At 34.6% G+C, this 27,989-nt stretch overlaps 1 protein-coding gene across 10 annotated transcripts; it reads left to right on the top strand.

The window, feature by feature from the left end:
• The first annotated feature begins 26 nt into the window (after positions 1-26).
• On the top strand, positions 27-27,984 carry GNPDA2 (glucosamine-6-phosphate deaminase 2). Of its 10 annotated transcripts, none has more exons than XR_004482548.2 (9): positions 29-172; positions 3,142-3,303; positions 7,417-7,518; positions 8,578-8,760; positions 14,578-14,762; positions 20,402-20,576; positions 22,227-22,423; positions 22,864-23,025; positions 26,959-27,984. XR_004482548.2 is itself a non-coding variant. In XM_033425501.2 (9 exons), exons 3-8 carry the CDS (start codon positions 3,180-3,182, stop codon positions 22,388-22,390), a joined length of 933 nt encoding a protein of 310 aa, XP_033281392.1. In that variant the 5' UTR covers positions 78-172; positions 730-940; positions 3,142-3,179; the 3' UTR covers positions 22,391-22,423; positions 26,959-27,984. The 10 variants fall into 10 exon arrangements, 6 of the variants coding, with proteins under 6 accessions (XP_033281394.1, XP_033281390.1, XP_033281391.1 ...); XR_007477209.1 differs by having other exon boundaries at positions 22,864-23,020; XR_004482549.2 differs by having other exon boundaries at positions 22,227-22,403.
• Positions 27,985-27,989: the final 5 nt, after the last annotated feature.

Genomic DNA, 27,989 nt, shown 5'->3' on the forward strand with positions numbered 1-27,989 from the left:
AGCAGCAGCGCGCATGCGCAGCACCCGCAGGCCGCTCCGCCTTCCCCTCGGCGCCTAGATTTACATCCGGGTCCTTAGGCTTTACGCTCCTCGCGCCGGCTGCTGTTTCTCCGGGCTGACTCTGCTGGTTGTTTTCGCTGTTCCAGCGTCGGAAGAGCCGGTGGGTCGGCAGGTGAGTACACGGGAAGGGCCTGGAAGGGGAGTCGGGCGGGGGTCCGGCTGTTTGTTGCACCCACCGGTGGGCTCTATGCGGAGACGGGGACGCGGGGCGGTTGGGGGTCCCGGGAGCCTCCAACTTGACTGGTCGTCCTCTTCGGGACGGGGCTTTCCTGGCCCCTGCTCTTTGGCAGTCTTCTCCTGACACTTGTTACGAATTCGTAATAGTCATCCTCATTTGCATTCGTTAGGGTTTAAGGAGAGACGGGCCCAGCGGCCTGGCAGGTGAGGTGAGTTTGCAGCCCTCGCCTTCCGGGCAGGGACCACAGCCTTCTCTGCTGCTTCTCGCCTCTCGTCGGGACCCTGACCTGGACCCTGCTCTGAGAGCCCCCTTCCTGGTCGGGCTTCAGGAATCTTTTGAGGTCAGGTGTAGTGTGTTTCAGGGAAAAAGCGCAGAGCAGGGATTCTGTAAGCCTAGATTCCAGATTCTAGTACAGATTCTAAAATAGCTGTGTAACCCAAGTCGTCTAGAAGTTCCCATCCAGCTTTAAAGTTCAGGTTTGTGTTTGGCAGCTCTTTGTCCAAGGGACGCACACCCAAAATGAATCAGCACCAGAGGAAGATGAGGGCAGAGGTGGTGCTGTGTCATTTTTTGAGTGCTGTCGGGTCAAGATGTCAGAGAATGGTCGACCGCAGCAGCAGTTCAGATGTGTGAGGATTGGCAAAAACTGGAAAAAGACACATTTAAAAATCTGAACACATGTGGCATTCTACTTTTCTCTGGGTGAGGTGATTCATTTGGGACTTTTAGAACTGAACTGTAGACTCGCGGAAGAGTTTAAGAAAGCAAACCGTGCCTGTGTTTGGTCTGAGAGGCTTACTTGAACCTCTGTGCAACGCAGTCGTCTTGTATGATGTTATTTTCCAAATGTATCCTGATTGTAAGAATCACCTGTGATATTTGTGCAGATTCCGTGGACCCCATTTCATACCTTTTGAAACACCATGTCCAGGGAAAGGTCCGGGGAATCTTTTTAACAGGCATCCTAAGTGATTCTTCCTTATAAGGCACTTTTGGGAAGCATGTATCTTTCAGTCAGATAGGCCCTCCACCACTTAATAGCTTTATAACTTAAGTAATAAACTTGTGAGTTGCACTTTTCTTTATCTGAAAAATGAGGATAAGTTCTTCCCCAGAGACTATTGAGTCTAAGCCCTTTGATAGTAGGATCCTTATCTTTGTCATTTTTGTGTCTACAGAGCTTAGTGCTTGGCATTTAATAGGCCCTCCCTCACAAGTGTGTTGAACTGAGAAAAGAAATAGCATGCCCCAAAACACAGAAGACACTTGGAAAGCTCGAATGCCATTCCTCCTCCTCACCTTACAGGGTTTTTTTTTTTTTTTCTCTTTTTATCAGTAGTCATTTTGCTGAATATCCTTATTAGAGATAAGTATATCTCTTGATGGTTAAAACAGCCAGGAAATGTTTCTGATTCTTTGGTGTAACTTTGAAATTGTTTCTGCCATTAGATTATTAATGAATTTAAATGGAGGCCAAGTCCATCTGTTGGACTGAATTCATGACTTAACTGTAAATTATTGTCTGTAAATGATATTTATCTCTTGTTATTGTGCCATAACTCTAGATCATGGTGATCGTAAGTTTTTGTTATGCCAGAATCTAAATCATCATGTTCTTAAGGACATATTTAGATTCAGTGTTTTCATTGTAATAAGACCTCCTGCTCCCACTAATGTAAAGATTTTGACTTCTGTATGTATGGTTTGTGGGTACAGAATTCAGGACTGCTGAAGCCATTTGTGAAAAGATTGGTGTGGGTAACAGATCCATTTAAGTATAATAAAACTAAGAATTAAAATCTGGGAATTATAGTTGTAGAACACATTGATTGTAAATGTTATAAATCTTGGCAGTATAAAATAATACATCTTACAGAAATCGGGGTGGGAGAAAGTGTAAGAATGTAATTTTCACACCTTTCATGGTAGTAGGTCAATCCACGTTGTCTAAAATGGAATCATATAGTTTTTAAATGATGCTGATCTCTTAATATTTGTATAATATTTTTTCTTAACCTTAGAATACTTTTAGGAACTGAAATTGCTTTTTGTGAATAATTTTTTCCCCCAGAGATCAGCAGTTTCTTTAGTTCACTTTATTTTCTTTTGCTTCTGTTTAATGCAGAAAGAATTCAATTCGTTATGCTTTTTGTTAAAAATAGCATGTCTAGTATGATCCCATTGTTAGAAATTATTTCTATACATCCTGTTTATATGTGTGCATTAGATAGATACCTGGAATGATGTATACCAAATAGTAATGAGCATTATTTCGGAGTGGCAGGATTTGGGTCGATTTTTTTTTTTAACTTCTTTTTATCTTTCTGTATTGATTGAAATTTTTTTAAGTGCAGGTATCACTTTTATACAGAAGGGAGGTTTGGTTATTACATCATTCATAGGGAGAGTTCTGGATTTTAGTAAGTAACCCAAAAGGTGCTGAGTAATCATTACTACCATGAATTTGCAATCAATAAATGAGTGCTGCTTTGTTTGCCTTTAGATTTGTTTTATGTTGCTTTATATAGTATACCTGTAGAGATAGTGCAGTGTGATGTCTTTATGGTAAATTTGCCTTGATATAAATTTCAGCTTTGTCACTTAGTAACTGTGTGAACTCAGTCAAATTGTGTCAGTCCCTCTACTCATCTATAACTGGATGTTGTATGTACTTCAGAAGGTTGTTGTAAGAATTAATATTTGTACTTAAATGACCTAGCCCACTGCCCAGAACTCAAAGTTCGTCCAAAAGAGAACAGCCATTATTACTATTTTAAAAGTACAGATTGTATTTGTATACATGCATGTCTTTCTTAAGTACTGTCCTTTTAAAAGTCATCAATGTATTTTACTTCTGTTTGACTGTAAATTACTTAAAGTGCTCTACAATGGAATTTTCTCAGGTTTGAACTTCTTGTCCTGGAAGCTGTGCATCACCATAATGAGGCTTGTAATTCTTGATAACTATGACTTGGCTAGTGAATGGGCAGCCAAATACATCTGTAATCGCATCATTCAATTCAGACCTGGACAGGACAGATATTTTACACTGGGTTTGCCAACAGGTAATGCACCATTTTTTTCCATATTAGGTACTCAAGGTTGTGGGATTGAAGGCTTTTTCTTAGTAAAATATATTTCCTGTTTATTTCTTGTCATATCACTGATTTAACATATTAGGATATCAAGTCAAATGTATAGATACAGACATATCTGGTATCTAAGTTTCATTACTATTTGTTAAAATTCTGTCTCACCTACCACTCAAGAATTGAAAAGGAAATATAGCTCAGGTCATGGTCATGATATTTTTTGTACCTTTTTCTAGTAGTCTTTTGTTTGTATTTAGGGATGTTGCTTTCACTATTCATGCAATTTCTTGGGAGATTAGCCTTCTCATTGATCATTAAGAGGTACCTACAATATGTACTACTGCCTCTTAATTTTACCTCATATGCCTCATATTATCTTATTAGCCCTTTGCTATTTCTGTGATTATTTTCTATTTTAGAAGTATTACAGGTGAAAAATTGAAGACAGGTATGTCTTCATGACAGAATGAACATAAGCATTAATTATACACTTTATTGGATTTAGTTCTCGGTTAAGGTTTTTCTTAAAAAATAACCAAGTAGTGTCACTGATACATGGTACTTTATTTGATATTGTTGACTTACATAGGAAAGAGTATTGGACCTGGAATCAGAGCTGCTACTTTCTTGGTGACTGAAGGGCACTTATTCTACACCATAATCTTGTTTTCCTTACTTTTAAGGAAGATAAGGAAATTAATAGCTTACAGTGCTGTTTTGAAGCTCAAATAAGAGCAAGTCCCTTGTATACTGTAAACACTATGTAAATTTAAGGTTCTCTTAAGTGTGTTTTATTTAAACAGTATTTTTTCCTCTTGCTTCTCCCCCCATACATGTCAACTATAGAAAAGCTACAATCATAATTGTTTTTCACTTGCATAATTTCCATGAAAGATACTGTTAGCTCACCAAGTTGATTTTTTGTTTGTTGTTTTGCTTTTTGTTTTTCGGTCCATGGCAGTAGGTGTTGGTAAGAACGGCAAAGAGGAATTTTTTTTAATTGTGCACACCAGAAATGGGCCCCCTCAGCACCCACAGTTCTGATATGTGAGCCCCAGTGGTTGAACATGCCCTCTGTATCAGTTTGCCTTCTGTAAACCTGGGCCATGCTCAGACTAGCTGCCTTAATCACTTTGTCTTAATTATGAAGAAATAAGCAGTAATTTGAGTATGGGAGCAGAAAGGCTTCAGAGCCATAAACGCCAGCAGTGCTAAACATGTTTTTGTGTATTTTGATATACAATTCTTCTGCTTTATTTTGGATAGTATTACTGCCGAATAATACATCTGCCAAGGGTATATCTCTGGAAAACCTTTGTTAACATATTCTACTTTTCTCCTTCATTGACCAATGACAGTGTTAATCATGCCCCATCCTTACCTCCCCCCACCCCATGCTTTTGAAATTTGAACATACATTTCTGTAAACAACATGCTATGTTGTAATTACGCCCCACCAAGCACAATTCTGGGGAATATCTGTTCAGTATATATCTTTTTTTTTAAATTTTATTTATTTTTGGCTGTGTTGGGTCTTCGCTGCTGTGTGTGGGCTTTCTCTAGTCGTGGCGAGCGGGGGCTACTCTTGGTTGTGGTGTGCAGGCTTATCACTGCGGTGGCTTCTGTTGTTGCAGAGCATGGGTTCTAGGCGCGCAGGCTTCAGTAGTTGTGGCTCACAGGCTCTAGAGCGCAGGCTCAGTAGTTGTGGCGCACAGGCTTAGTTGCTCCGCGGCATGTGGGATCTTCCTGGACCAGGGCTTGAACCCGTGTCCCCTGCATCGGCAGGCAGATTCTTAACCACTGCACCACCAGGGAAGCCCTGTTCAGTAATATATTTATTGAAGTGATGTTGACAAACTTGATATTTAAGGGCCTGCATGCTGTGGGCCCAACCTGCCTCCCAGACTTATTCCCACTATTCCTCTACACTGAATCAGGGTAGGCAGGTTACACGGCTTGTAGTTCAAAGAAAAGACCTGAATTTGCTGGCTTTACTTTCATTCATGTTGCTAGCATACTGTATAATAAGAACTTTATGAGAATCTCTTGAATATCTGGCTTCACTGCCGTGTGTGTGATATTTGGCACATTCCTTAATTTTTTTACCCCAATTCTTCCACCTTCACAATGGGAAAGATAATGCCAATTTCCCAAACTTGTGAGATTTACATTAGCTAATGTATGAAACACCAGCATAGCATCTAGCACATGGTAGGCATACAAGTGTCATCTCTGAACCTCCTCCCCCATCTTTTTTCTATTTTCAATTACAACTTAACCCATTCTTTGATTGTGGGAGTTTCACTTCTTCAAAGACTCAGTTGAAATGCCATCTTTCATCCTTTCTCCCACAAGCAAGACTATAGTGTTTTCTTCTTTGATTCACTATACTGCCCCAGACTTCTTATAGGTTATTTATATTTTTCCTTGTGTTATAGTTACTTTGTACTTGTCTATCCGTATTCTGTGAGTTCTTTTAGGGTAGAAACAGTCATAATCTTTGTTTTATCTGAATCATAGTAAGCACTTGCTAAATTAGTTATGTTAGTAAATGAGTATTGCAAAGCAAATATATTAAAATGAAGTTTCTTTTACCAGTTCACCGTGTACCATATCTTCCATTGATTTTTTTCTATTCAGCCACTTTGATTAAAAAGTAGAAAAATGAATGTGATTTTTATCACTATTGTGACAACTTCTTTTTATATTCATATGTCCTTAAATTACGGAGGGAGTCCTATAACTATTCTCTTGACACTGAAAGATACACACAGAAAATTTGTTATGCTTCTAGAAAAGGAGAAAGAAGAGCATACTTATCCATCTTTTATCCAGGTTTCATGTTAGTGGGCTGTAGTTCTTTGAGAATTGTAAAGTTTGACCACATAAATTTTAAATTATTAATGACAATTTAAAACAATATGTGTGCTTAACTTTAAGAAAACCTATTAGTCTTCTGTTCTGTGAACCTGTCTGTGTGGTATTTAGCCACTTCTATTATTCTGTCATCTTAAATGAGAGTCAGTTTTTTTACTACTCTGGATTTTTTTTGTATTAGTTGTTTTTTTGTTTTTCTGGTGGTTTTTTTTTTTTGCCAGAGACTGCTTAGTTCTGCCATACTTCTCCCTGCCTCTTGAGTAGAAATTTTGTGTTTGGGTGTTTTATTTTGTTTTGTGATGGTGGGCGGACTAGAAACCAATACTCTGACCAGGATTGTGTGGGCCAGGTTGCTTGTTGTAAGAATGTAGTCAATCTAGTCTTCGAATTTGTAGTTAAAATGAAAAAATACAGCAGATTTAAAAAACAAAGGGAGGCCATCCTCAAGTGGCTAAATTCATTTATCTTTATTGTGTCGTTTCATGGAGCACTATCAAGCAGATCTTAATTTCATAAAACATAAAAGAATCACATTTATAAAACAATAACATTAAGAACTCAGATGAAGTATCCAAAGCCAAGATCCCATTTCCTAGAAATCATTTTACTTTATACATTTTAGCTGATATATGCTGAAAATAACACAAAATGAGAAACAGGAGCTCCAGTTAAAAACTTAAAGGATAAGCCTCCTCACTCGATCCTTGCCACTTTCTATTTTGAAAGTAGAGGCAGTGTTTAAATTCAGCTCTGGTTTCACTTTTGATTTCATTGAATGGTCAATACTTGACCTATTTATGTATCATTTATGCTGCAAATCCCTCTCTAAATATTTTTTTCTCTAAAGGTGGGACGTTTGTTTTTCTTCTAATTCACATGTGCTCTCTAGAAGTTTCTAATCCTGGAATATACACCATTAATTCCAAATATCCAGCGACACAAGAATAATTTTCCAAGCTATAATTTCTGTTGACAGATTCCCAGCTTTATTCAGCAAATTCCAGTTTACTAAAATTTTAGGTTACCTTGTAGAGAGACTAATTCAACATATATTTGTTAACTGAATGTGTATTTAAATTAATAATTGTTTGCCTAATAAATTAGAAATATAAAATACTATTAAGTAAGAAGAGAATAAGGTTAATATAAACTTTTTTTTAAATTAGATTTTCAAGTTATGTTAGAAAATGGAATGTTTATCTGTTTTAGGGAGTACACCTTTAGGATGTTATAAAAAACTAATAGAATATCATAAGAATGGAGACCTTTCTTTTAAATATGTGAAGACCTTTAACATGGATGAATATGTAGGTAAGCTATATTATTTGAATATATTATTTGGACATGTTATATTTTTTAAAAATTAATATATTGAGAATATTAACATTATTTAAATTTGTTTTGAATGTAATATGAATATATTTCTAGAGTATAATGTATTACCTTGTAGTGGGGTTGGGAGTTTATATAAAAAAAACTATTTTTGTAATGACAGCATGACGTAGTAGAAGGACCGTGAGACTAGAAATGAGAAGATTTGCATTCGTCTTCAGCTATGCCACTTACCAGTCCTGGCTCCATCGACTTTGAGCCAATTCATTCACATTTCTCATTCTCTCTTTTTCTCTTTTTCTTTTTTTCTTAAGGCAAAGTTAAAACCAGTGTTGTTGTGGGGATAAATGAATTAATATGTATGTAAAAGTAATTAGTAAAATATTTTTTAAATATAAGGCTATTTGTAGCCTTGAAGCTTTTATAATTTATTGATTGTGACCTTGCTTAACTAGAAAGATCAGTGATATATATAAACTCTGTGTTAAAATTTAAATTTTATAGGTACACATTTTTAACAGTAGCCTGAGTCATTGTCAAAGAACTGTCGTAATTTAGTATACCTTGCATGTAAATAGGAATAACAGAGGAAGAACGTAGATCAAGATTTCAGTTGTGTGGCCATTTAATTTATGTTGAATTTAACACATAAATCAGTTTTATTGGTTAAAATTTTGTATTTGAGAAGGGGAATATAGTGATTACATGCACATGAACTAGACTTCTGTGCTCCAGCCCCTTTGTGAGCTCTGTGACCCTGGGAAAGTTACTTTTCTGTGTTTCTGTTCACCTATAAAGTGAGATTGATAATAGTTATTTCCATAGACATTGTACACATTAATTAATACATACATGTACAGTGATTAAAATAATGCCTGGCACATAATAAGCATATATTCCGTATAAAAATGCTTTTAAATTGAATATGGTATAGAAATGTTACATATTTTAAATAGCATTTATGGCTTAATCAGAAAAGTAAACTTTAGATTTATTTCTGGAAATAGTTACATTTTTATTTATTAACTTTGTATTTAGGACTTCCCAGAAATCATCCCGAAAGCTACCATTCTTATATGTGGAATAACTTTTTTAAGCATATTGATATAGATCCTAATAATGCTCATATCCTTGATGGGAATGCTACAGACTTACAAGCAGAATGTGATGCATTTGAAAAGAAAATAAAAGAAGCTGGAGGAATTGATCTTTTTGTTGGAGGTATGTAAAACATTTTGTCATTAATCATTTATTAATATTTGAACTAGGTGCTTTAAAAAAAAAACTTACCTTCGTGTAATGTAAAGAACATCTGTGACTGTCTGTAATACCCATTTATTCAGCTATTGATTTCTATTTTACTTTATTTTCATCAAAAAATAATCTTAATGTTGCAAGTGGGGATTGTTTAAATTATGGCTTGAGAAATAGGTCCTAATCCCTGCCTAATTACCTCTTTAGAACTGATAGTTTACCACATCTTAGAAAACGAGTGATGTTTCTTTTCCTCAGTGATACTCTTATTCTTCTACTGTTTCTTTAAAACCCCAACCCAGCTTTCTTATCAAATTACGGCGTTACATCTCTGAAAGTCTGCATGTGGAACAGGTGGATTTTAACATTTCTCTACTGATCATTCAAATTGCTTCATTTCACTAAGAAATCAGTTAAGAATGTAAAATTTTTATCATCAGCCTTTAGTTAATATGAATTAAGCTGTATAATTGTCTTAATAAACTCTAAAGTAAATGTTTAATTAACTAAATTCCACTTGAAATTTATATATATACGTGCACACACAAACATACATATGTGTATGTATATTGTGTGTTCATGATCTACCATTGAAGAGGTGAAAGAATCTCTTCCTTTGTAATGACAATACGGTTTTCTGCTATCAGTATGGAGCATATGAATAGTACATCATCTAAACTGAAACCAAAATTGTTTTTTGCCAGATTCTTTAGTATTCAACTAAACATACTAAAGCTCTAAATTAACATTAGATATATAGAGATAGATATATCCATTAGATCCAGGTATATCTTACAATTAATTTATTAGAAGACTGCTCAAAACTATATGAATTAGATCTTCAATAGACCTGTACTAAGGTTAATTTATGGTTGAGGTGGCCAGGTATTGTAGAGGTGTTTGGTTGCCTTTGGAGAAAATTGGGTTTTATCGTCAGACAAAAATTAGCATCCTGTTTTGGCCACTTACTATCTGTAAGATCTTAGGAAATTTATTGATTTCAGTAAACTAGTTCAGTATACTAATTCAATATATTTAAGTTATTTGTAAAACAAGATTATATTAACCATTTCAGAATTGATGAGAATTAACCACATTATAACATGTATAAAATGCCTTGTGCATTGCTTGGTATGTAGTTGGTAATCCATTAAGTGTTACTCCACTCTGTCTCTGAGATGTAGTTTCTGAAGTAATTTTTCCTTAGTTCATTGAATGTCCTGCTCTTTTACTGATTTACCTCTAAGGGTATCCAGCAAGACTGAAGTTTTTCTCTTTGAGGAAATTGTTATCTCTACCTAGCAGAACTAATATCAATTACTTTCTTAAATAGACAGTCTAGGATGGTTTTTTTATCTGAGCAAGAATCCAAGTTAGACTAGTTTGCTTTTCAAAATAGACAGTATCTATTTTTTAAATAAAACTTGCTAATATTACTTCACTATTCCTGGAAAACATTTGCATTCCAGTTTTGTCCGTATTGCTCAATTCTGAGATAATTACCGTTTGCGCCTACCAATATCAAGGCCAAGGCAGTAGATATTTGAAAATGTTTAAGGAGTGCGCTACCCACGCATTCTTTAGATTTTCTAAACTCTACCAAAATCAAGTAGAATTACTGTAAAATAATATACCTAAACTGTTTATCTTAGTTATATCAAGAAATATTTTCACTCATTTACCATTATACAAAAAGATATGCAACTATTAAAACTTCAGTATTAAAAATGGCTGAATGGATAACATAAATAGTATTTTTTTACTTCTTTATTTGAGGACTTATTTTTTCCTGTTAATTTATTGACCTTACATAAGGATTCTTGTGACAAATCCCTTGGGGTCTCAATGCCAGGAAGTAGAATTTACTTGGGGGAAAAAAAACTGATAAGAGCTCTTTAACTCCATTTTGTCCTTTTGCCTACTTTCCGGAAAATATTTTAGCTTAATGTAATGTTTAAGGTTTAATCTCCCTTTTCAGAGATTTATAGTAAACTTTCTTCTTTCCCCATAGCTTTAAGCCACTTCTTGTTTCTTTATAGCTAAAGTTTTTCAGTGCATTTCCTCACAATAACTCACCTTAGTTCTACCTTTGAAACTAATGGAGCATAATCATAATTATTTATGTTTATCACTGACTCTTACTACTAAAAAGAACTTTATTTTGTTTTTTAACCAATTTTTGTCTTAAACTTCCTGTAGTTCTCCCCTTGCAAAAAAATTTAACAGGATTTCCTTTCCTCTTCCATTAACACCTTCATTGTAGTCGTGGGCTAATCCAGGGTCTGACAGTTTATATTTATTATCGAAGGGACATATAATTGTGTATAGGGAACGGAGGGTTGGCTTATTACATTTTCTTTGAACTTTCCCCTGTTTGGGATACCCTATTATTGGATCTGTCTCATGAAAGAATCTCATTTGATTCTTCACCTTTGTTGATCTAGGTTGTTATCATTGGATATTCAAGATGAGGCTTGGTATCTGGGTCTTACCACTTACCCTTCTTTTGTTCCAGGGTTTGGTTAATAAAAACACTAAGAACTGAGCCAAATGGGATCAAAATATCAGCTTTATTAAAGGTAAAGTTGGATTAGAGATTGCAGGTTGGGCTTGAGGCCAGAATGGGGTTTCCTACTCCTCCCCTCTGAATTTGGAAATAGTAAGACCAGAGAAGAGCTCCAGAGTATTAATCCACCATTGCTCACTCCTGGGAAATGGAGCAAGAGTTCCCTTCCCTCTATAGAAAGGAGAAAGGAGGAAATACATACTCAGAAGTTCTTCATCTGATGACAGAATTGTTGGGAGAAAGAATAAGGTGTATCATGCAATTCCTGATCCATACCCAGCAATAAAGTACACAAACATGGAAATCTATAAATAGACTCTAAAAGCATTATTAACTTTAAAATTATCTTAAGATAATTTGTGTTTAAAAGGTAAAAATAAGACACTGGGGAAATTTTTAACCCTTTACTTTGGTTACACGATTAGATTCTTTGATTTGCAAGTAAATGTAGTCTACTAATGAGACTAAAAGTGAATTTATTGGAATAATTCTGGGGTAACTCACAGAACTGACATCAGAGTTGGAAAAAACAAGTCTTTAAAAGAACAAGAACCAGGAGCCTCAGATGAACTGAAGCAGGGACTCACCTGATCCTCTCCTGCAGTGCTGTCATCAAATGCCTCAGCTCTAGATGCCTTCTTTCTTTCTGTGTTCCTGGTCAAGTTTCAGATTTATAGAGAGAAATTCTGATTGTTTCAGCTTGGCCTAAGTACTTGTCCTTAGATCACAACAGTTCTGCCTAAACAATATGAGATATAGGGTGTTATGATTGGTCTAGCCCCTGTTGTGAGGGGAGCAGAGCAGGGTAGAAGGGGGCAAAAACTGTACTGAACATTCTGAACAATACCAACCATCCATTCATTTATTCAACCATTATTTATTGAGGGCCTCCTGTGTGTCATGTGTTCTAAATAGTAAGGATACAGTTATGAAGAAGAGAAAGTCTACTCTCATGAAGTTTACTTTCTAGCCCATAGAACTATAGACACAGGAAAGACACACAATCCAGACTCAGAGGTTTTAGAGATGTTTCATAAAGGTGTTGATTATCTCGGGCTTCCCTGGGGCGCAGTGGTTAAGAATCCACCTGCCAATGCAGGGGACATGGGTTCGAGCCCTGGTCCAGGAAGATGCCACAGAGCAAGTAAGCCCGTGTGCCACAACTACTGAGCCTGTGCTCTGGAACCTGCATGCCACAACTACTGAGCCCGCGCACCACAACTACTGAAGCCCTCACACCTAGAGCCTGTGCTCAGCAACAAGAGAAGCCACCGCAGTGAGAAGCCTGCGCACCGCAATGAAGAGAGCCCCCGCTCGCCGCAACTAGAGAAAGCCCGTGCACAGCAATGAAGACCCAACACAGCCAAAAATAAAATAAATTAAAAAAAAAAAAAGGTGTTGATATCTTAGTCTACACTTAAAGACTGAATAAGAATTAACCATGGTGTTTAGAGTTCATGATTATTTTTAAGAAAATTTTATAAGGCTTTGTAAAACATTCTGAACATTTTAAAAATATAATTTTATATCAGGAAAAGCTCAATTTTTGATAGTTACTGATAGTAAGGGAATGTATTGACGCTTCTCCATCATGAACCATTCCTGATAATTTCAGCTTTGCTGTACACTTGTGTGACCCAAATCAACGGTGAGACCACTAATACTGATCTTTGAGGACCTTCTATTTTTTTCTGGAACTCTTTTATTTTCCTGGTTCCATCCTTTCCTCCATAGAGACATATAAATAAAAATATTTAGGTAGATGTATACTTAAGAGGAAAAGCAGAACAGTTTTACAAATCTAGAGAGATATGCGTATCTGTGATTTAAAATAGACAAGCATATATATACTTAATAGTGGAAACAAACCATACATATTAACCACATATAGGTCTGGCTTTACGTACTAGATTAAAAATTAATCCTATATTGTTAAAAATTCCTAGATTATTGTGCTTTGGTAGTTCATATTTGCTTCCTAAGGTTTTCAGTTCTTCCTTCTTCATTCAAAACCAGGTTACTCTTTGTCATATTTTACTTTGTTGTAGCCTGGGAAAAAGTTGTTAGAATTGTGTGTTAAGAGCCAATAAGATACACCTATATATCATTAAATATGCAGAATATAAGTATAACCAGTATTTTGACCCAGAGAACTTGTGGGGTTTTTTTTTTTGATTGAAGTTGCCAGAAATCTGACTAGCAAGTAGGGTCCATGTATATAAAACTTGATTTACTTAAGCCATAGAAAGATTCTTGATTTTATGAAAAGATTTACCTCCAATTTCCTTCAAATAAGAAATGTCATATTCTTATCTATATTTTAGAGGCAGTCCTAGAATATTTCAGCTGGCAGTAGATCTCCTTAAAGCAGAGTTTTCAAATTGTGGTTGTCACATATTATTAGGGCATGAAATCAATATGGTCAGTCACATCCACCATTTCCCTTTGTACGTTTTGTTAATGAAACAAAATATAATCAAAAATAGCTTGAATGGCTCCTCGTAAGGGTATTATTTCATGCAATTCTTGTTTTAATTGTTTATATGTGTACTAGATTGCAGTGTCAAATGTATTTCTTGCAGTAGGTTGCAGTCAAAGTTTGAAGAAAACTACTGCCTTAGATAATATCTTGTCCAATCTAAACATTTTTATAAGTGAGGAAACTATACTACAGGGAGGTCCAGTAGTTAACTGCCCCATCTAGACTAGAACCAAGCAAGTTAAAGTGTGAATATAAAGACCACTGGGTTAGGAATCAGAAGATTTAGATTTGAGTTTTGTCTTAGTATTTACTAAATTATTTACCTTGAACAAATCATATATTATCCTTTAGCATCAAAGTTTCCTTTTGAGCTTAAAAAAAGGGGGAGCTGAGGTAAATAGATATGGTTAATCTGACTATGTCACAAGATTGTTAAATATATGTGTTGTTGAGAGGATGCATGTGAAATTGCTTTATAAAGTATTATTATAAAGTGATACTTAATTTTGCTGTTAGAATCATGCTAGCTCAATGCTAAGCATATGGAAAACATTGAAATACTTGTTGAATCAAATACAGGAACAAATCTTTTACTGCAGCATTAGAAATTCAGCTATCAAATAAAACAAGGTAAGCGTGTTTATGACTATTTCTTTGGTCTTTAAATCATGTTGAACTTTGAGAAACCTTATTTACTTATGTATATATGTGTGTGTATATGTATTTCTTTTGAAAGGAATTGGTCCAGATGGTCATATTGCTTTCAATGAGCCAGGATCCAGTTTAGTATCAAGGACAAGAGTAAAGACTCTAGCAATGGACACCATTTTGGCAAATGCTAAATATTTTGATGGAGATTTATCAAAAGTGCCAACTATGGCTCTAACAGTTGGTGTGGGGACAGTGATGGATGCTAGAGAAGTAAGAATTAAATGTTCTTTGATGTTTTTCCTTTGATGTCTATAGACTTTGGAGAAATTGTGGTGTCAAATAAGTGCTATTTTGGGTTAATCCTATTTGCAGTATAAATTGTTGTCTGGCTTTCAGTAATTTCTTTTAGGCTCATTGCCATGTTTAGAATTCAAGTAAATTAAGTCTTTGGAGCTGGAAACTAAAAATTAGGCACCATCTCTTTTGGGGTACTGCTTTACTTGCCTCTTCTTGTTTCACAGTTTGAGGTCCTAAAATCACACTGATCATATAGTCTTGTGAAAGGACTGTTGCAACAAAGATGCAGTCATAATTAACATTAAACTGCTTTTGGAGGCTTAGGATAATTTAGTGTAATGTGATTCTTGACTGTAGGAGGATAGCTCAGTTGGTTTCCAGTGGAAAAAGAACCCCTTTAGGGCTGGATCTGTTCTAAATTTGGTATGTTTAAGAAGGCAAGAGTTCTGAACAGTAGACTCAAATTTTTTAGTTTTTAATTGGGCTGTCATTTCCTGCCCTGAGAATAACAGACCAAATTATAGTCAGATCATGATTATAAGTGGTTAAATTATATGGAAACCCAAAACTCCATTCCCTTCTGGCAGCAGGATTGGACAGGTTCAGAGGAAAGAGTACAGACAAGGTATGGTGAATGAGTAACTGATCTTAATGTAAATATATCTAGACTTGAATGCACAAATAGAACTGTCATTCAAAATGGAGTTTTACATCTAACGATAATTGGTTTATGAAAAAAGACCTTTTAAAGACTGAAATTTCATAGTAAATAAATTGAAAAAAAATAGAGCAATCTTAGTTCTAAAATATGAAAGTTATGCAAAACGATTTCTTACATATAACAAAATTAAAGTTACAGTGCAACTCTTATGCTAATTCTTAGAATTAACAGTATTCAAACATTGATTTTGTTTCTTGTTTGACTTTTCCAACAAAATTATATGATGCTATTCACCTCACAGTATTCATTCCCAGCATGACTGTAAAGAAAATTATGGCAAAACTTTTATTATTTAGTAGTTTTCCCAAGGACTTTAGTGCTTTATTATAGTTGATTTACAATACTGTGTTAGTTTCCAGTGTGCAGCAGAGTGATTCAGTTATATATATATTTTTTCAGATTATTTTTCATTATAGGTTATTACAAGATATTGAATAGTTCCCTGTGCTATATAGTAAATCCTTGTTACTTATCTGTTTTACATATAGTAATTTGTATCTTTTAGTCCTGTACTCCTAACTTACCCCCTTTCCCGTTGGTAGCCATTAGTTTGTTTTCTATGTCTGTGAGTTTTTTTGTTTTATATAGATTAACTTGTATTGTTTTTTAGACTCCACATATAAGTGATAGCATATAGTATTGTTTTTTTCTGTATCACTTACTTCACTTAGTGTGATATTCTTTAGGTCCGTCCATGTTGCTGCAAATGGCAGTATGTCAATCTTTTTTATGGCTGAGTAATATTCCATTGTGTGTGTGTGTACACCACATCTTCCTAAACCAGTACTCTGTTGATGGACACTTGGGTTGTTTCCATTGTCTTGGCTATTGTCTTGCTAGATTTTTCATAGCATTCTTTTGAAACAAGTATCACATGATTATACTTAATGACTTTATCTTCAATTTTAATGGGCTTCATGTGTACACATTTTCATCTGCCAGTGGTTTTAACTGTGATGTGAGCTGTTCTTCAGTGTCATTTTCAATAACTGCAAATATATTTAAAAGTTAAATCCATGTGTGGGACAGATGTCACTGTTGAGTGGAAAGTAGGTTTGAATGGGAGACAAATCTTTAAGTGGTCAGTGCATCAATAAGTATCTTCACACTTTGGCAACTCAGATAATGAGGCCCTTCTGTACAGACCCTGGAAGTGACAACCCAGAAGTTATTACAGGTTTCTTAAGACTTGGGAATTGTCCACTAGGTAATGAACCACACAAGTCACTGCCCTCAGTTTTCACTCCTTCCTTGCTTTGAGGCCTTACATTGATGTTAATTAATTGTGAAATGTTCTACTTCTCTAGCCCTTGCTTAGCTAAAATGGCACCCGTTTTCAGCTTTCAGAGTTCCATTTTCTGACCATAATTCTTATAATCAAAATTACTTTCTTTTATTCTTTTACCACAGTTTTTGTTTATAGCACTTTTTGCAGTTTATAATTGTTTCTGTATGTTTCGTTGTTTAATACCCTTCCTCATTAGTTTATAATCTCCAAGTGTTTATGAGTCATGTATATCTAGCACAGTACACTGCCTGTCACATAATAGGTATTCAGTAACTGTTGAGAATAGTTTGAATGATAGTTTTGCCTATAATTCATTTTGGACAAAGTTGGTTCTATCCACAGCTTGGCTGTCTACCTGAACCACCAGATCTGATTTTTATTGACTTCCGGCTGTTTGATGAAAGCCACATTTACCCTCAAAGGATTAAAATTTGTTTTTACTGAGATATATTTAAAGATAATGCTTTATATTTTAAAGGTAATTCCAAAAGAAAAGACACAAATTGTTTTTAATTACTGTAGCATCTTTAGAATTGCTTATTATATATAATTATAATAATTTGAATGTTTATTCTTGCGATGACATAAGGAAAAACCAGTAAAACTTAAAAATCTTCTTTTGATTTTGTTGACTTACTGAATGTCAGAGAAGTCACCAGTGACAAGTTCTTAGTTGTTAAGACCATCATCTTTGCTACAGGTCTTATCCTACTGGGCTTCTTTTCATCATTTATTCCTATGGACTATTTCTTCCGTCATAAACCTCTACCATTACTCTTCTTTCTTTCTGACCATTCTTTCTCAGTATGCTTCCCTGGCTCTTCTTCCTCCATCTGCCTTTTGAATGTTGTTGTTACCTAGGGGGTCATCTCCTAGCACTGCGTATTCACTATGCATACTTCTGGGCAGTGACCTTTTTTGTGTGGTGTTTTTTTTTTTTTTTAATTAACACATCAATAGCAGTCACACTTTGGAACCCTGTTCTTGGTAGATTTAGTACTATTCTAAAAAGGTCAACTACGCTCAATACAGTGATAACTACCAGTACATATCTTTAGCCAGTTCGTTTTCTGAAGCTGCAGATTTCATATTTCCAATTGACTCCTTATACTTAAACTGTTCAAAATTTAAATTCATCTTTCTACCAAAATTGTCTCCCTCCCTTGGTGAACAGCAACATCCTCCATGAAAATTATCTGAACTTGAAACGTGTGTCATTCTCAGCTTCTTCACATCTAATCAGTCACCACATTCCACCATTTAACTTAGAGATAAATAAGGATCCAGCCCTCCATCGAACAGAGATAAATCCATCAGATAAATCCATCGGAGCTGCCTTACTTCTGGTCTATATCAGTTTTTTAAGGATTATTGCAAACGTATCCTAAATCATGGCTATCTCCATTCTTTCCCTTTCCTGTTCTCTATTATAGCCTGAATTTTTTTTTTCCCCAAAAACATAGTTATTACTCATGCATGTAATGAAGAGTCTCTGATTCCTTGCTGCTTCATCACAAGATGATATCTAGCCTCTTTGGCATAAAATGCTCTGTATTATCAAAATTCAGTTTTCAGCCATCTCATTTCCCTATGCTCAGCCTTACCAAATTTCTAGCTTTTTATTGACCACCCCATAACTGTCTGAAGTGCCCCCTTTTCTTTTCTGCTTATCCTTAAAATTTGGTTTCAGATAGGGCTACTCTTAAGCTTTTTCACAATACAAGAAATACTCTCCTTGAGAATAGTGGAGCAGATAGAGTAGAAATAATCACGTATTATCAACGTCAAATTATATTCCAAGAGGGATTTTCTTCAATTTCTGATTTTCCAGATATTTCTTCTTAATTCTCAAAGGTTATATATGTCTTATTGTAGTTGTTAAGGATATGGATGCTGGAATCAGACCTCTTGTTTATATAGTAGCCTTACCAAGACCTTGGGCAAGTTACAGAATATCTGTGCCTCATTCCTTATCTGTGAAATATGAGTAAGAATAGTATTTATCTCACGCTGTTGATGTGGGTAGTTAAATGAGATAATAATTCACAAAAAGTGCTTAAGTTCGGTGTTTAACTCTGAAACCACCAAATCACATTTTAAAACTCCTGAAATAAATTAAACTTCAGAAAATATCCATCATGCAGCAATCACTACATATTCTCATTTAATGTAGTGTGTGTTAAAATAGTTTTAAAAAGCCTTTTCAAGTGCTAGTATAAGGACTTCTGCCAGATTGCATACTAATCACTTAAGGGACCCTGATTCTTGGGTCCTAATCCCAAAGATTCTGAATTAGAAGACAGGATGGAGCAAAGAACTTGAATATTTTGTTTTTTTTTTTCAAACTCCTCTGTAACACGTATCAGTCTTAAGAAAAAAATATTAATTTCCAGTGAGGAAAACTAATAGACCCATTAATCAGTGCTGTGCTTACCTTAAGCATTGCTAATTTTTAAAAAATGCTTTTAATTATAGGTGAAGGCATATTAATTCTTCACTGAGCCTAGATCTCTATACTTAAGAACAAGAAGTATCAATAAAAACAGTAAGAATTCATACATATCTTATTTCATTCATGGGCTTTGATATTAATCAAATATAGCTTCAAAATGAAAAGTAATGAATCTTGATAAAATAAATACAGTAATATCTGGTTCATTAATCTTTAATTTCCTCCCTGTTTTAGAAGGTCTGGTTATAAAATGTGAAATACAGAATTTTTACATTGTTACAGATATTTTAGAATTATAACCACTTTAACATTCATTTTTTTAAAAATAATCAGAAAAAAACATGTTTAAAGATTTATTACATTACATAAACTGTTTAACTTGTAAAAACAGGATTGATTTACTGCTAAAAATGTTAAAGAAAAGATTCATTCAGACACCTGTATACACTCACTCACATTTGCATACATTCTTTGACTTATCTCATAGGCTATCAGGGATCTGGGACAAAGACCTTGGATTTTCTGTACCTAAGGATGGTCTCAGTTATGTGTGTTTAAAGGACAGTTCCTGCATTAAGTAGATTCTGAACCCTTCTTTAAATCTAGTTTTGTTCCAAAACAGCTTTAGATAGCACCCGTTCAGTGAAACAATCTTTAGGCTCATTTCTCTAGATTACTTTTAAAATATCTTATTGCAGAGTCTTTTGCTTTTCCAAAGTAATATCTATTGCTTATCTGGGCTAGAGCAATTTGATATATCATTTCTGGTTATATAAATTCTTTGTTGATCTGTAACTCTGCTTTTGCAAAACATCCCTTTTGTTTCTTTTTCTTCATTCTCCCAGGTCTCTTCTTGTACATCAGTATTTAATGTGTTAATTATCATAGGCATTATGGTATATTCAATAATACTCCATTACAAGACACTATTTTACTTTGTTCAGCCAGAAGTAGAGATACACTTTGTGCTTGCCTGTTACCTTAAAGAGCAGAAATAAATACCTTGAACTATGAAGAAATATGGAGCTGTTTATTTTTATTTTAACCCTCAGAAAAATATTGGTGCTAAATTCTTTGTTTAAAAAAATAGAGCTTCTTAGTCATTTGGAACATGTTTTAAGAATTGACAGGTAATGTCCACGATTTTTCAGGTAATGATCCTCATAACAGGTGCACACAAGGCATTTGCTCTCTACAAAGCAATAGAAGAAGGAGTCAATCACATGTGGACTGTTTCAGCCTTCCAGCAACATCCCCGAACTATTTTTGTATGTGATGAAGATGCTACTTTAGAATTAAGAGTTAAAACTGTGAAATACTTTAAAGGTGAGCACTGAAATTTCAAAAGCAGACTGGGAGAATATTCCATTGTAGATGACAATTAAAACTTAGTATGACTGGGGAGTTACATTCTGCATTGTGGCCTATTGAAAACTGGCACTGTGCTAAGGATTAGAAATGTCTCACTTCAGATAATACTAGCTTTCAAAGTAATTTCCTAATATTTTTTCTTGAAGAAAACCTCTTCAATCTATATTTCCAGTAAACAAGATGTTTCTTGAAATCCAAAATTAAATATTTTACTTTCATATTGAATATACAAGATTAAATAGCCCCAAAGGAAATGTATATATGTCCTTTCTAATTTTTTCGTTGTTTACCTGTCCCACCCTAACCTCTCAGCTATGTTTAGAATGAAATCAGGGGATAAGATGGGTTGCCCACTATCTCATTTAATCTTCACAATAAATTTTGCTAAATGTCAAACAGTATGGAATAAACTCTGCAAGTAAGCAGAGTTTGCCCAGACTTCTGCATATTTAGCTTCCTTTTGCTTCTTCCTACAGTCTAGTTCAGTAATTTTTAAACTTTACCATACCATATATATATATGTATATATATACACATATATATATATATATATATATAACCATATAAACTTGCTGTGATAGGTGTTTAAGAGATTTTCAAGGACAATTTTGAATACACTCAGTTTAGAAGCCATTCCCTGCTTGAGTCAACTCCACATATAAATACACACACATAAACAAGCTGTATAAATAGGTACTTTTTACAAAGCACCTGTATTTATATAGCTGATATGAAAATATTATGTAATTAGTCATATGTATAGTTCAGTAATTCACAAAGTATGTAATAAGTGTACTACTGATACTATATGAATGAAAATACGTTTTAAATCTCTTTAATAAAAGGTGTTAAAGGTTTCCTTAGTGTTAAGCACTTAGATTACTTCCAGTCATTTATATTTTTATCAGTTAAATTACCAGTTTTTTACCAAGTCACAAATATACCAAATTAAACTGAAAATTGTTAGCTTGTTAGTAATTTGACAGATAAAAGCAGGGAATAGCTCAGTTATGGGTTGTGAATAAGAGCTCTTAGATGGAGTTTTACCCATCTATTTCCATGTAGTCCAGGTTTCATCACAAATATTAGATTCCTTGAAAAAGTTAATAGAAGGAATCTTCATTATCCACATATTTTTTTGTGTGTGTGTGGTATGCGAGCCTCTCACTGTTGTGGCCTCTCCTGTTGCGGAGCACAGGCTCCGGACACGCAGGCCCAGTGGCCATGGCTCACGGGCCTAGCTGCTCTGCGGCATGTGGGATCTTCCCGGACCGGGGCACGAACCCGTGTTCCCTGCATTGGCAGGCAGACTCTCAACCACTGTGCCACCAGGGAAACCCTATCCACATATTTTAATAACAGTTTTGAGGAGATTCATTTAACATTGCCATTTTCTAGCACCAGTAATCCCCAGATAAACCCCTATACTTGTCTGATTTTTGTCAGTTTAGTTTTTATCAGAAAATTTTTACATTTTAGTGAAGTAAACATTTAATAATAGCCAATAGTTATATGACCAGGTGCTATTCTAAGCATATTATACTTGCTGATTTACTTAAATGTCACAATTATATGACATGGGTACTCTTATAATCCCATTTATAGGTGAATTAACAGGCTTAGTACGGATGTTAAAGTCACTTAGAAATTATTTTCCATTGGAGCTTTATATATTTCTGAAGAGATTCAGGACATCAGCCTCTGTCAGGATGCCTCCTTCAATATGGAGAAAAATGGATTTGCAGTATTGTTCTGGGCTATATATATAGACCTCATCTTACAGTAAGATATTTTGATATTAGGTAAAATGACTTCATAAATTTATACGTTATAAATGTAGTTTTATGTATCTGTCATATCCTTATTATTATATCACTGCAAGATATACTGAAGGAAATGAATCCCTTAGTTATAATCTGTAATTCTTCGAATACCATTCACATCACTATTTCTTCTGCCATCCCTTTAAAAGTGTCAAGAGGAATCTTAAAGGGTTCTAATTATTTAGCTCTTGAAGTCTAGGTTAACTACATCTAAAACAATAAAAATCATTAGCATATGGAAGTTTACTTCAGTATATATCTTTTGAAAGATATAAGTAAATCACAGGAAAACATTTTAATTTGTTTTATTCTAGTTTTTTGTTTTTAAAAAAATAAAACCTATGTTTTATGTCCTGAGATAATATATTTTCAAGACGTCATCATCATGGTGAACATTCTTTTTGTTTTATCCTTTTTAGGCCTTACTCCAATAGCTCCAATAGCTTGATAGAGGCTGAATGAATTCAGATTGAACCAAACTATAAAATCTATTATATTTAACTTTTCTTCTTCAAGCAACATCAGAAAGTCTATGCATTTTTATCAATACTCATTAGAATTTACTTCTGTTTATGAGTTAAGTAAGCAGTTATTTATTTTTATCACATTCTTGTGTAGAACGTTGTCAGTTTTTACCTTTAGTCATAGCAAACTCTTGATTTATTATTCAGAAAGCAAGTACTAAAATTTCCAAAATTATTTTTAGTTTGGAACTAGCTTTATGTTATGTACAAGTTACAGCCAGTGTTTAGTTTTTAAAAAACTTTACAGGAGTTGTATTTTTAATGTTTATCCTGATGTTTTAAGTTGTGTGTTTTTAAGCTCTAATGTATTCTTTCCATGATCAAAGCTTTAAGTGAATGATAGATGAATTATATCAAGTAGAATGATCCTCAAAGAGCTGATACTCTGGAAGAGGTATATCTTCTAAACCACATGGCTGAGATTACCATTGTCTTTGTTTGTCCCCTCTCTTGGGTCTCTCCAATCTCCATTTTGCTGCTTTTTACATACTGGTTGTTAAACTTTTCAGTTAAATATTATTTTAAATAAGATTGGTTCTATTTAGAGCTAATTATTTGGTAAATATTTTTCATTAGCAGATACCTTTTACAGTATTAAAAAATTACCCTTTAATGTTTATTTTTGGTAACTGTAAACTATATTTTCCAGTTAATGTCATCAGCCAAGAAACATGGGTTACAGTGCCTTCAAGTACATTGTCTCATGTGTTGTTATACCCGAAAGAAGTACAAGTATCCCTGCCTGAAAGTAGTTGGCATTCTTCATAAAACTGGCTCACTAAGTGATTCGAGAAAATAAAATGTAGCTCCATGACGGTAGGGACTTCAGTTTTGGTTCATTGCAACAGATGAGCATCTCAAAGGGTACCTACCTAGTACACTGGAGACACTTGGTAAATTCTAGGTAGTTGGGCAGGTAGATGGATGACACATGAAGTTGATACCATTTCAGTTTAAGTGCTAAATTATGTAAATCACTGTGAAGTCCAAGGGATGTTAAGGGAGAGATTTTTATAGTTACATAGTAGTTGATGAAAACTTGAATGGAGCTGATGGGACTGAGAGCTGTAGAAGATGGTAACACTTAGATTTGAAGAGAATGCCATAATAGCACAGGTGTAAGGATGAGCTAACACAGTTGCAGAAAAAGTTCCTCTTAATAGAGAACAAAGTATACCGATAAAATGGGGCTAGCTTATACTTTAAAAACAAAATTAAGAGTGAAAAGGCAAATGAGGGCTTGCATATCAGTGGCCTTTCAAAAGGGTATTGGGGGGGAGGGGTTATTAGCCCTGAGAAAAATATTCGTATGTATTAACATTTTTTGAGCAAAGAACAAATGCCAATAAACCAGTGTGCTTCAAATCCAGCCTCGGAGATAGTTTGCATAAAACAGTCTAATGAATGAAGTATTTGTTGGTTTGTCCACATACTCATGGATTTTTATCACAGGCTTTTTGTCTGCACTCGTAAGCACGGAAGGGAGGGTTATATAACTTTATGGAACTGTCACTATAGAAACATTCAAGTATCAGAGATTACATTATCTCAGACATATATACCAAACATCATTATAAGACTTTCATGCACTATGTTGAGTACATTGCTTTCTTTTTTAAATTTTTGAGCTGAGGTTACTCCATTTTATAAGTAAGGCCAGATGGATAAATGGCTGCCATATACCTGAGGTGGAGGCAGAACCGATCAAGTGCCTTTATGCTTAGTTTGGTACTTTTTATACATAATTCTTTCATTTCCTGGGTTAGCTGTGCTCCTTGTTTTGCTTTCTTCAAACTCTTCCCATTACTTATTTTAACCTTTTGACCCTTCTGTCCCTCCAGCTGCATGGAAGGCTTAACTTCAGTTCCTCCACAGTCCTACCTCCAAGATTTTAAATTTATCCTAATCGTTAAGCATCCTTTCCTTTCATGTCTAGCCGTTCTGCCAGTGCCCTTGATACTTTTCTGTCTTCAGGACCTTGAACTACAGAATCTTGGTCTCTGCTCCCTCCTTTTTTCCTGCCTCCTTTTTAACTATATTCTAGATTCATTTTAAATTTAAAAAAAGCTTCCAGAGACCATCTCACTGAATCTTCACAGATTTTTTAAAGTAAATGTTTCTTGAGCTCCCAACATGTATCATGACCTTTATAGACCCAGGACTTAGAGCAGTAAATTTAAGGTCCAGGACCTCAGATTCTAGTTGGAGACATGGTAGGAAAAACATTTTCTAAGAGTGAAAATTGCTCTAAAGAAAGTGAAACAGTAATTCATTATAAGGTGACATTTGGGCTGAGACCCAAAAAGCCAAAAGGAGATAATCATGCTTTGCTCAGGGAGAAGAGCACTCCAGGCTGAATGAGACAGCAAATATAAGGACCCTGTACTATAACCAAGCTTAGCCTTTCTGAGGTAATGGCAACAAAGCCAGGGTTGAGTGTAACACAAAAGGGGGAGAGTGGGGAGGACATGAGATCAGAAGGATAAATGAATCTAAATAATATACATATATATAATATAATATAATATATATAATATAATACAATCTAAATTATATTCTAAGTGACAAGAGCAATTGGAGAATTTTAAGTTGGGAAATGGTATAATCTAGCTTCTGTTTTTAGAAAAATTGTACAATGGGAAGTGATGAAAGTAGGGTGCTGAGTTGGTAATCAGATTAGAGATGAAAGTGTCTTCGACTAAGGGCAGTGCTGTGGAGATGAAGAAATGTAGCTAATTTGGGATATATCAATATTTTGAAAGTAGTGCCCACCAGTCTTGCTGCTGAATTTAAAAAGGAAAGAGAAAAAAATCAACAGTGAATTTCAGTTGTCTGGCTTTAGCAGCTCATCAGAGGGTAACACCATATACAGTATTTTTAAAGAAATAGTTTAGAAGGGGAAAATGGGTCTGGATGTTGTTAACAAGTTTGAGATGCTGATTAGACACTGAAGTGAGCTGTTGAGTTAATTAGCATTCTCTCTTTCAATTTCAAGAGTGAATATTTCTCTCTCCTTTTAAGACTGTTCCACTCCTGGTTTTTCTTCTACTACACGTATACTTAAGTGTTCTCTGCATGTCCCTTTGCTTATCTCTTAAAAGTGGGTCTTCACAGTTTGGATTTTAGAGTGCTTTTGCAGCCTTTCTGACAAAGTACACCTTCTTACTAACAAGTACCCTGTCTCCTCGATCCAGTAATCCCATTTCCTAAGAAAACCACATTATGAGTCCCTTTCCCCAGCCTCCATGTTCTTAACAACCTGGTAAATTTAACTGATTTCTTTAACCTGCACAATATAAAATCTTTAGTTCATTAATTGGGACAGTTTATTTCCCTAAATACGATACATGTGCATTAAGACATGAATAACTGGAATATATCTCCCAAGAAGCTTTAATAAAATTAAGGACAGTTTACAAGCATACCAATTATAAGATGAAATTTAAATTTACTTGGAAATTGATATTTAGGTTATCTTATTGTTTTAGTAAACCTGTGTGGCTTGTAATCAACCCCTATTGTAAATACACATGTCAAAATAGTAGAAAATAATTTGCCAGATGAATGGATAGGGTAATATATTAGAGAACTGATGTAACAACAGTTCTGAGCCCTTTGTTGGAGTCTGTTAGATTAACTGGCAGAGGGTCAAACTCAACAGACTTTTAGATGTAATTAGTATTCAAATTTGTTATTTTGTCATACTGAAGGAAGTTCTAAAGACAAGAACTGCCCCTACTTCTGGTTACTCACAAAGAACCTGTACCCATTCCAGATCCATGGTTTCATAAATAACTAAATTGATATATGCTAGGTAGTTAAAACTAAACATTCTGAAACATTTCTATTTGCATTTTTCCAATAAATTTAACTATTTTGTACTAGATGGGAGCCAGTATACTTGTATTTTAATATTAAATCTTTTGCTTTCTAAATAAGATATAGTTCAAAGTAAGAAATACAACTAGAACTGTGCTTTTTTTCTTTAAGGTTTAATGCATGTGCACAATAAACTTGTGGATCCACTATACAGTATGAAAGAAGCAAATTGAAGGAGACTGGATCAAAATTCTGCTTGAATGAACAGAACACTTTTATACATAGATGAATTTTCAGCTATGCAATATGATAAAACTTGGGGAATCTTTGAATATTGTCATTTTTGAAGTCTAATATCTATATGTTAAACATTCCATATTTACAACGTGTCCATTTTATACTAGGGTTTAGACGTAATTGGCTCTCACAATTGATCAGCTAGTTGTTACAGAAGCCACAGTCACTCTATAACATAGCACAGAAATGCAATGTCTGCCTGTTTACAAATTTAAGTCATTTTAAAGGTGACAATTCTGTACATAAAGTACCATGTATATGACTCCAGTGGCATTGTTAGATTTTAACTTTTTAATCACAGGAAGACACTCCAAGCCTTTCAGGTATCAAACCACTATCATTGCAAGCCTTTACTTCCGGAATGCTATCTTTATAATATTCTCTCTGCACAAGCTTTCTGCACGTGGTTGCCTTAGTCATCTTCCTGCAGTAGCATCTGGACATCAAAAGTCCTGCTATATATTGTTGGTACAGAAAATTTGAAGAGACTGCAGTGCCTAAAAGTACAGTTTACGTCCTTTTGGAAAGTATGTATAAGTGCATGTTTTTTGTGCACCACCTTCTGTAGCACTTTTTTAAACAGATGTGCTCTTATTTTTAGTTAACGACTTGGGTTCACGCACTTAATTTAAGTATTTTAGCAATTAGGAGCTTTATACCTAGCAACACACTTAAGGAAATTATTTTTTTTGAAGAAAATTTTCTGATTATCATTAAACTTCATAAATGGTTAGCTTTATTCCTTACATATATATAATGTCTAAAAGGATCATATGATGAAGTATAATATAAAGTTACTGTAAACTATTTTAGATTGCCATAACAACTTGCATTATTAAATTGCAAATAAAAGTATATTGTTTTCTATCTTTAACTCAAATAAAGCTTATAATAAACAAATGTAA

The sequence above is a fragment of the Orcinus orca genome, chromosome 4, assembly GCF_937001465.1.
Source record: "Orcinus orca chromosome 4, mOrcOrc1.1, whole genome shotgun sequence".
Taxonomy (NCBI): Eukaryota; Metazoa; Chordata; class Mammalia; order Artiodactyla; family Delphinidae; genus Orcinus; species Orcinus orca.

Coding starts and splice junctions, on each gene's coding strand:
- GNPDA2 (XM_033425499.2), top strand. CDS start 3,180: ATGAGGCTTGTAATTCTTGATAACTATGACTTGGCTAGTGAATGGGCA. Junction 3,304..7,416: donor TACACTGGGTTTGCCAACAG/GTAATGCACCAT, acceptor TATCTGTTTTAG/GGAGTACACCTTTAGGATGT. Junction 7,519..8,577: donor TAACATGGATGAATATGTAG/GTAAGCTATATT, acceptor CTTTGTATTTAG/GACTTCCCAGAAATCATCCC.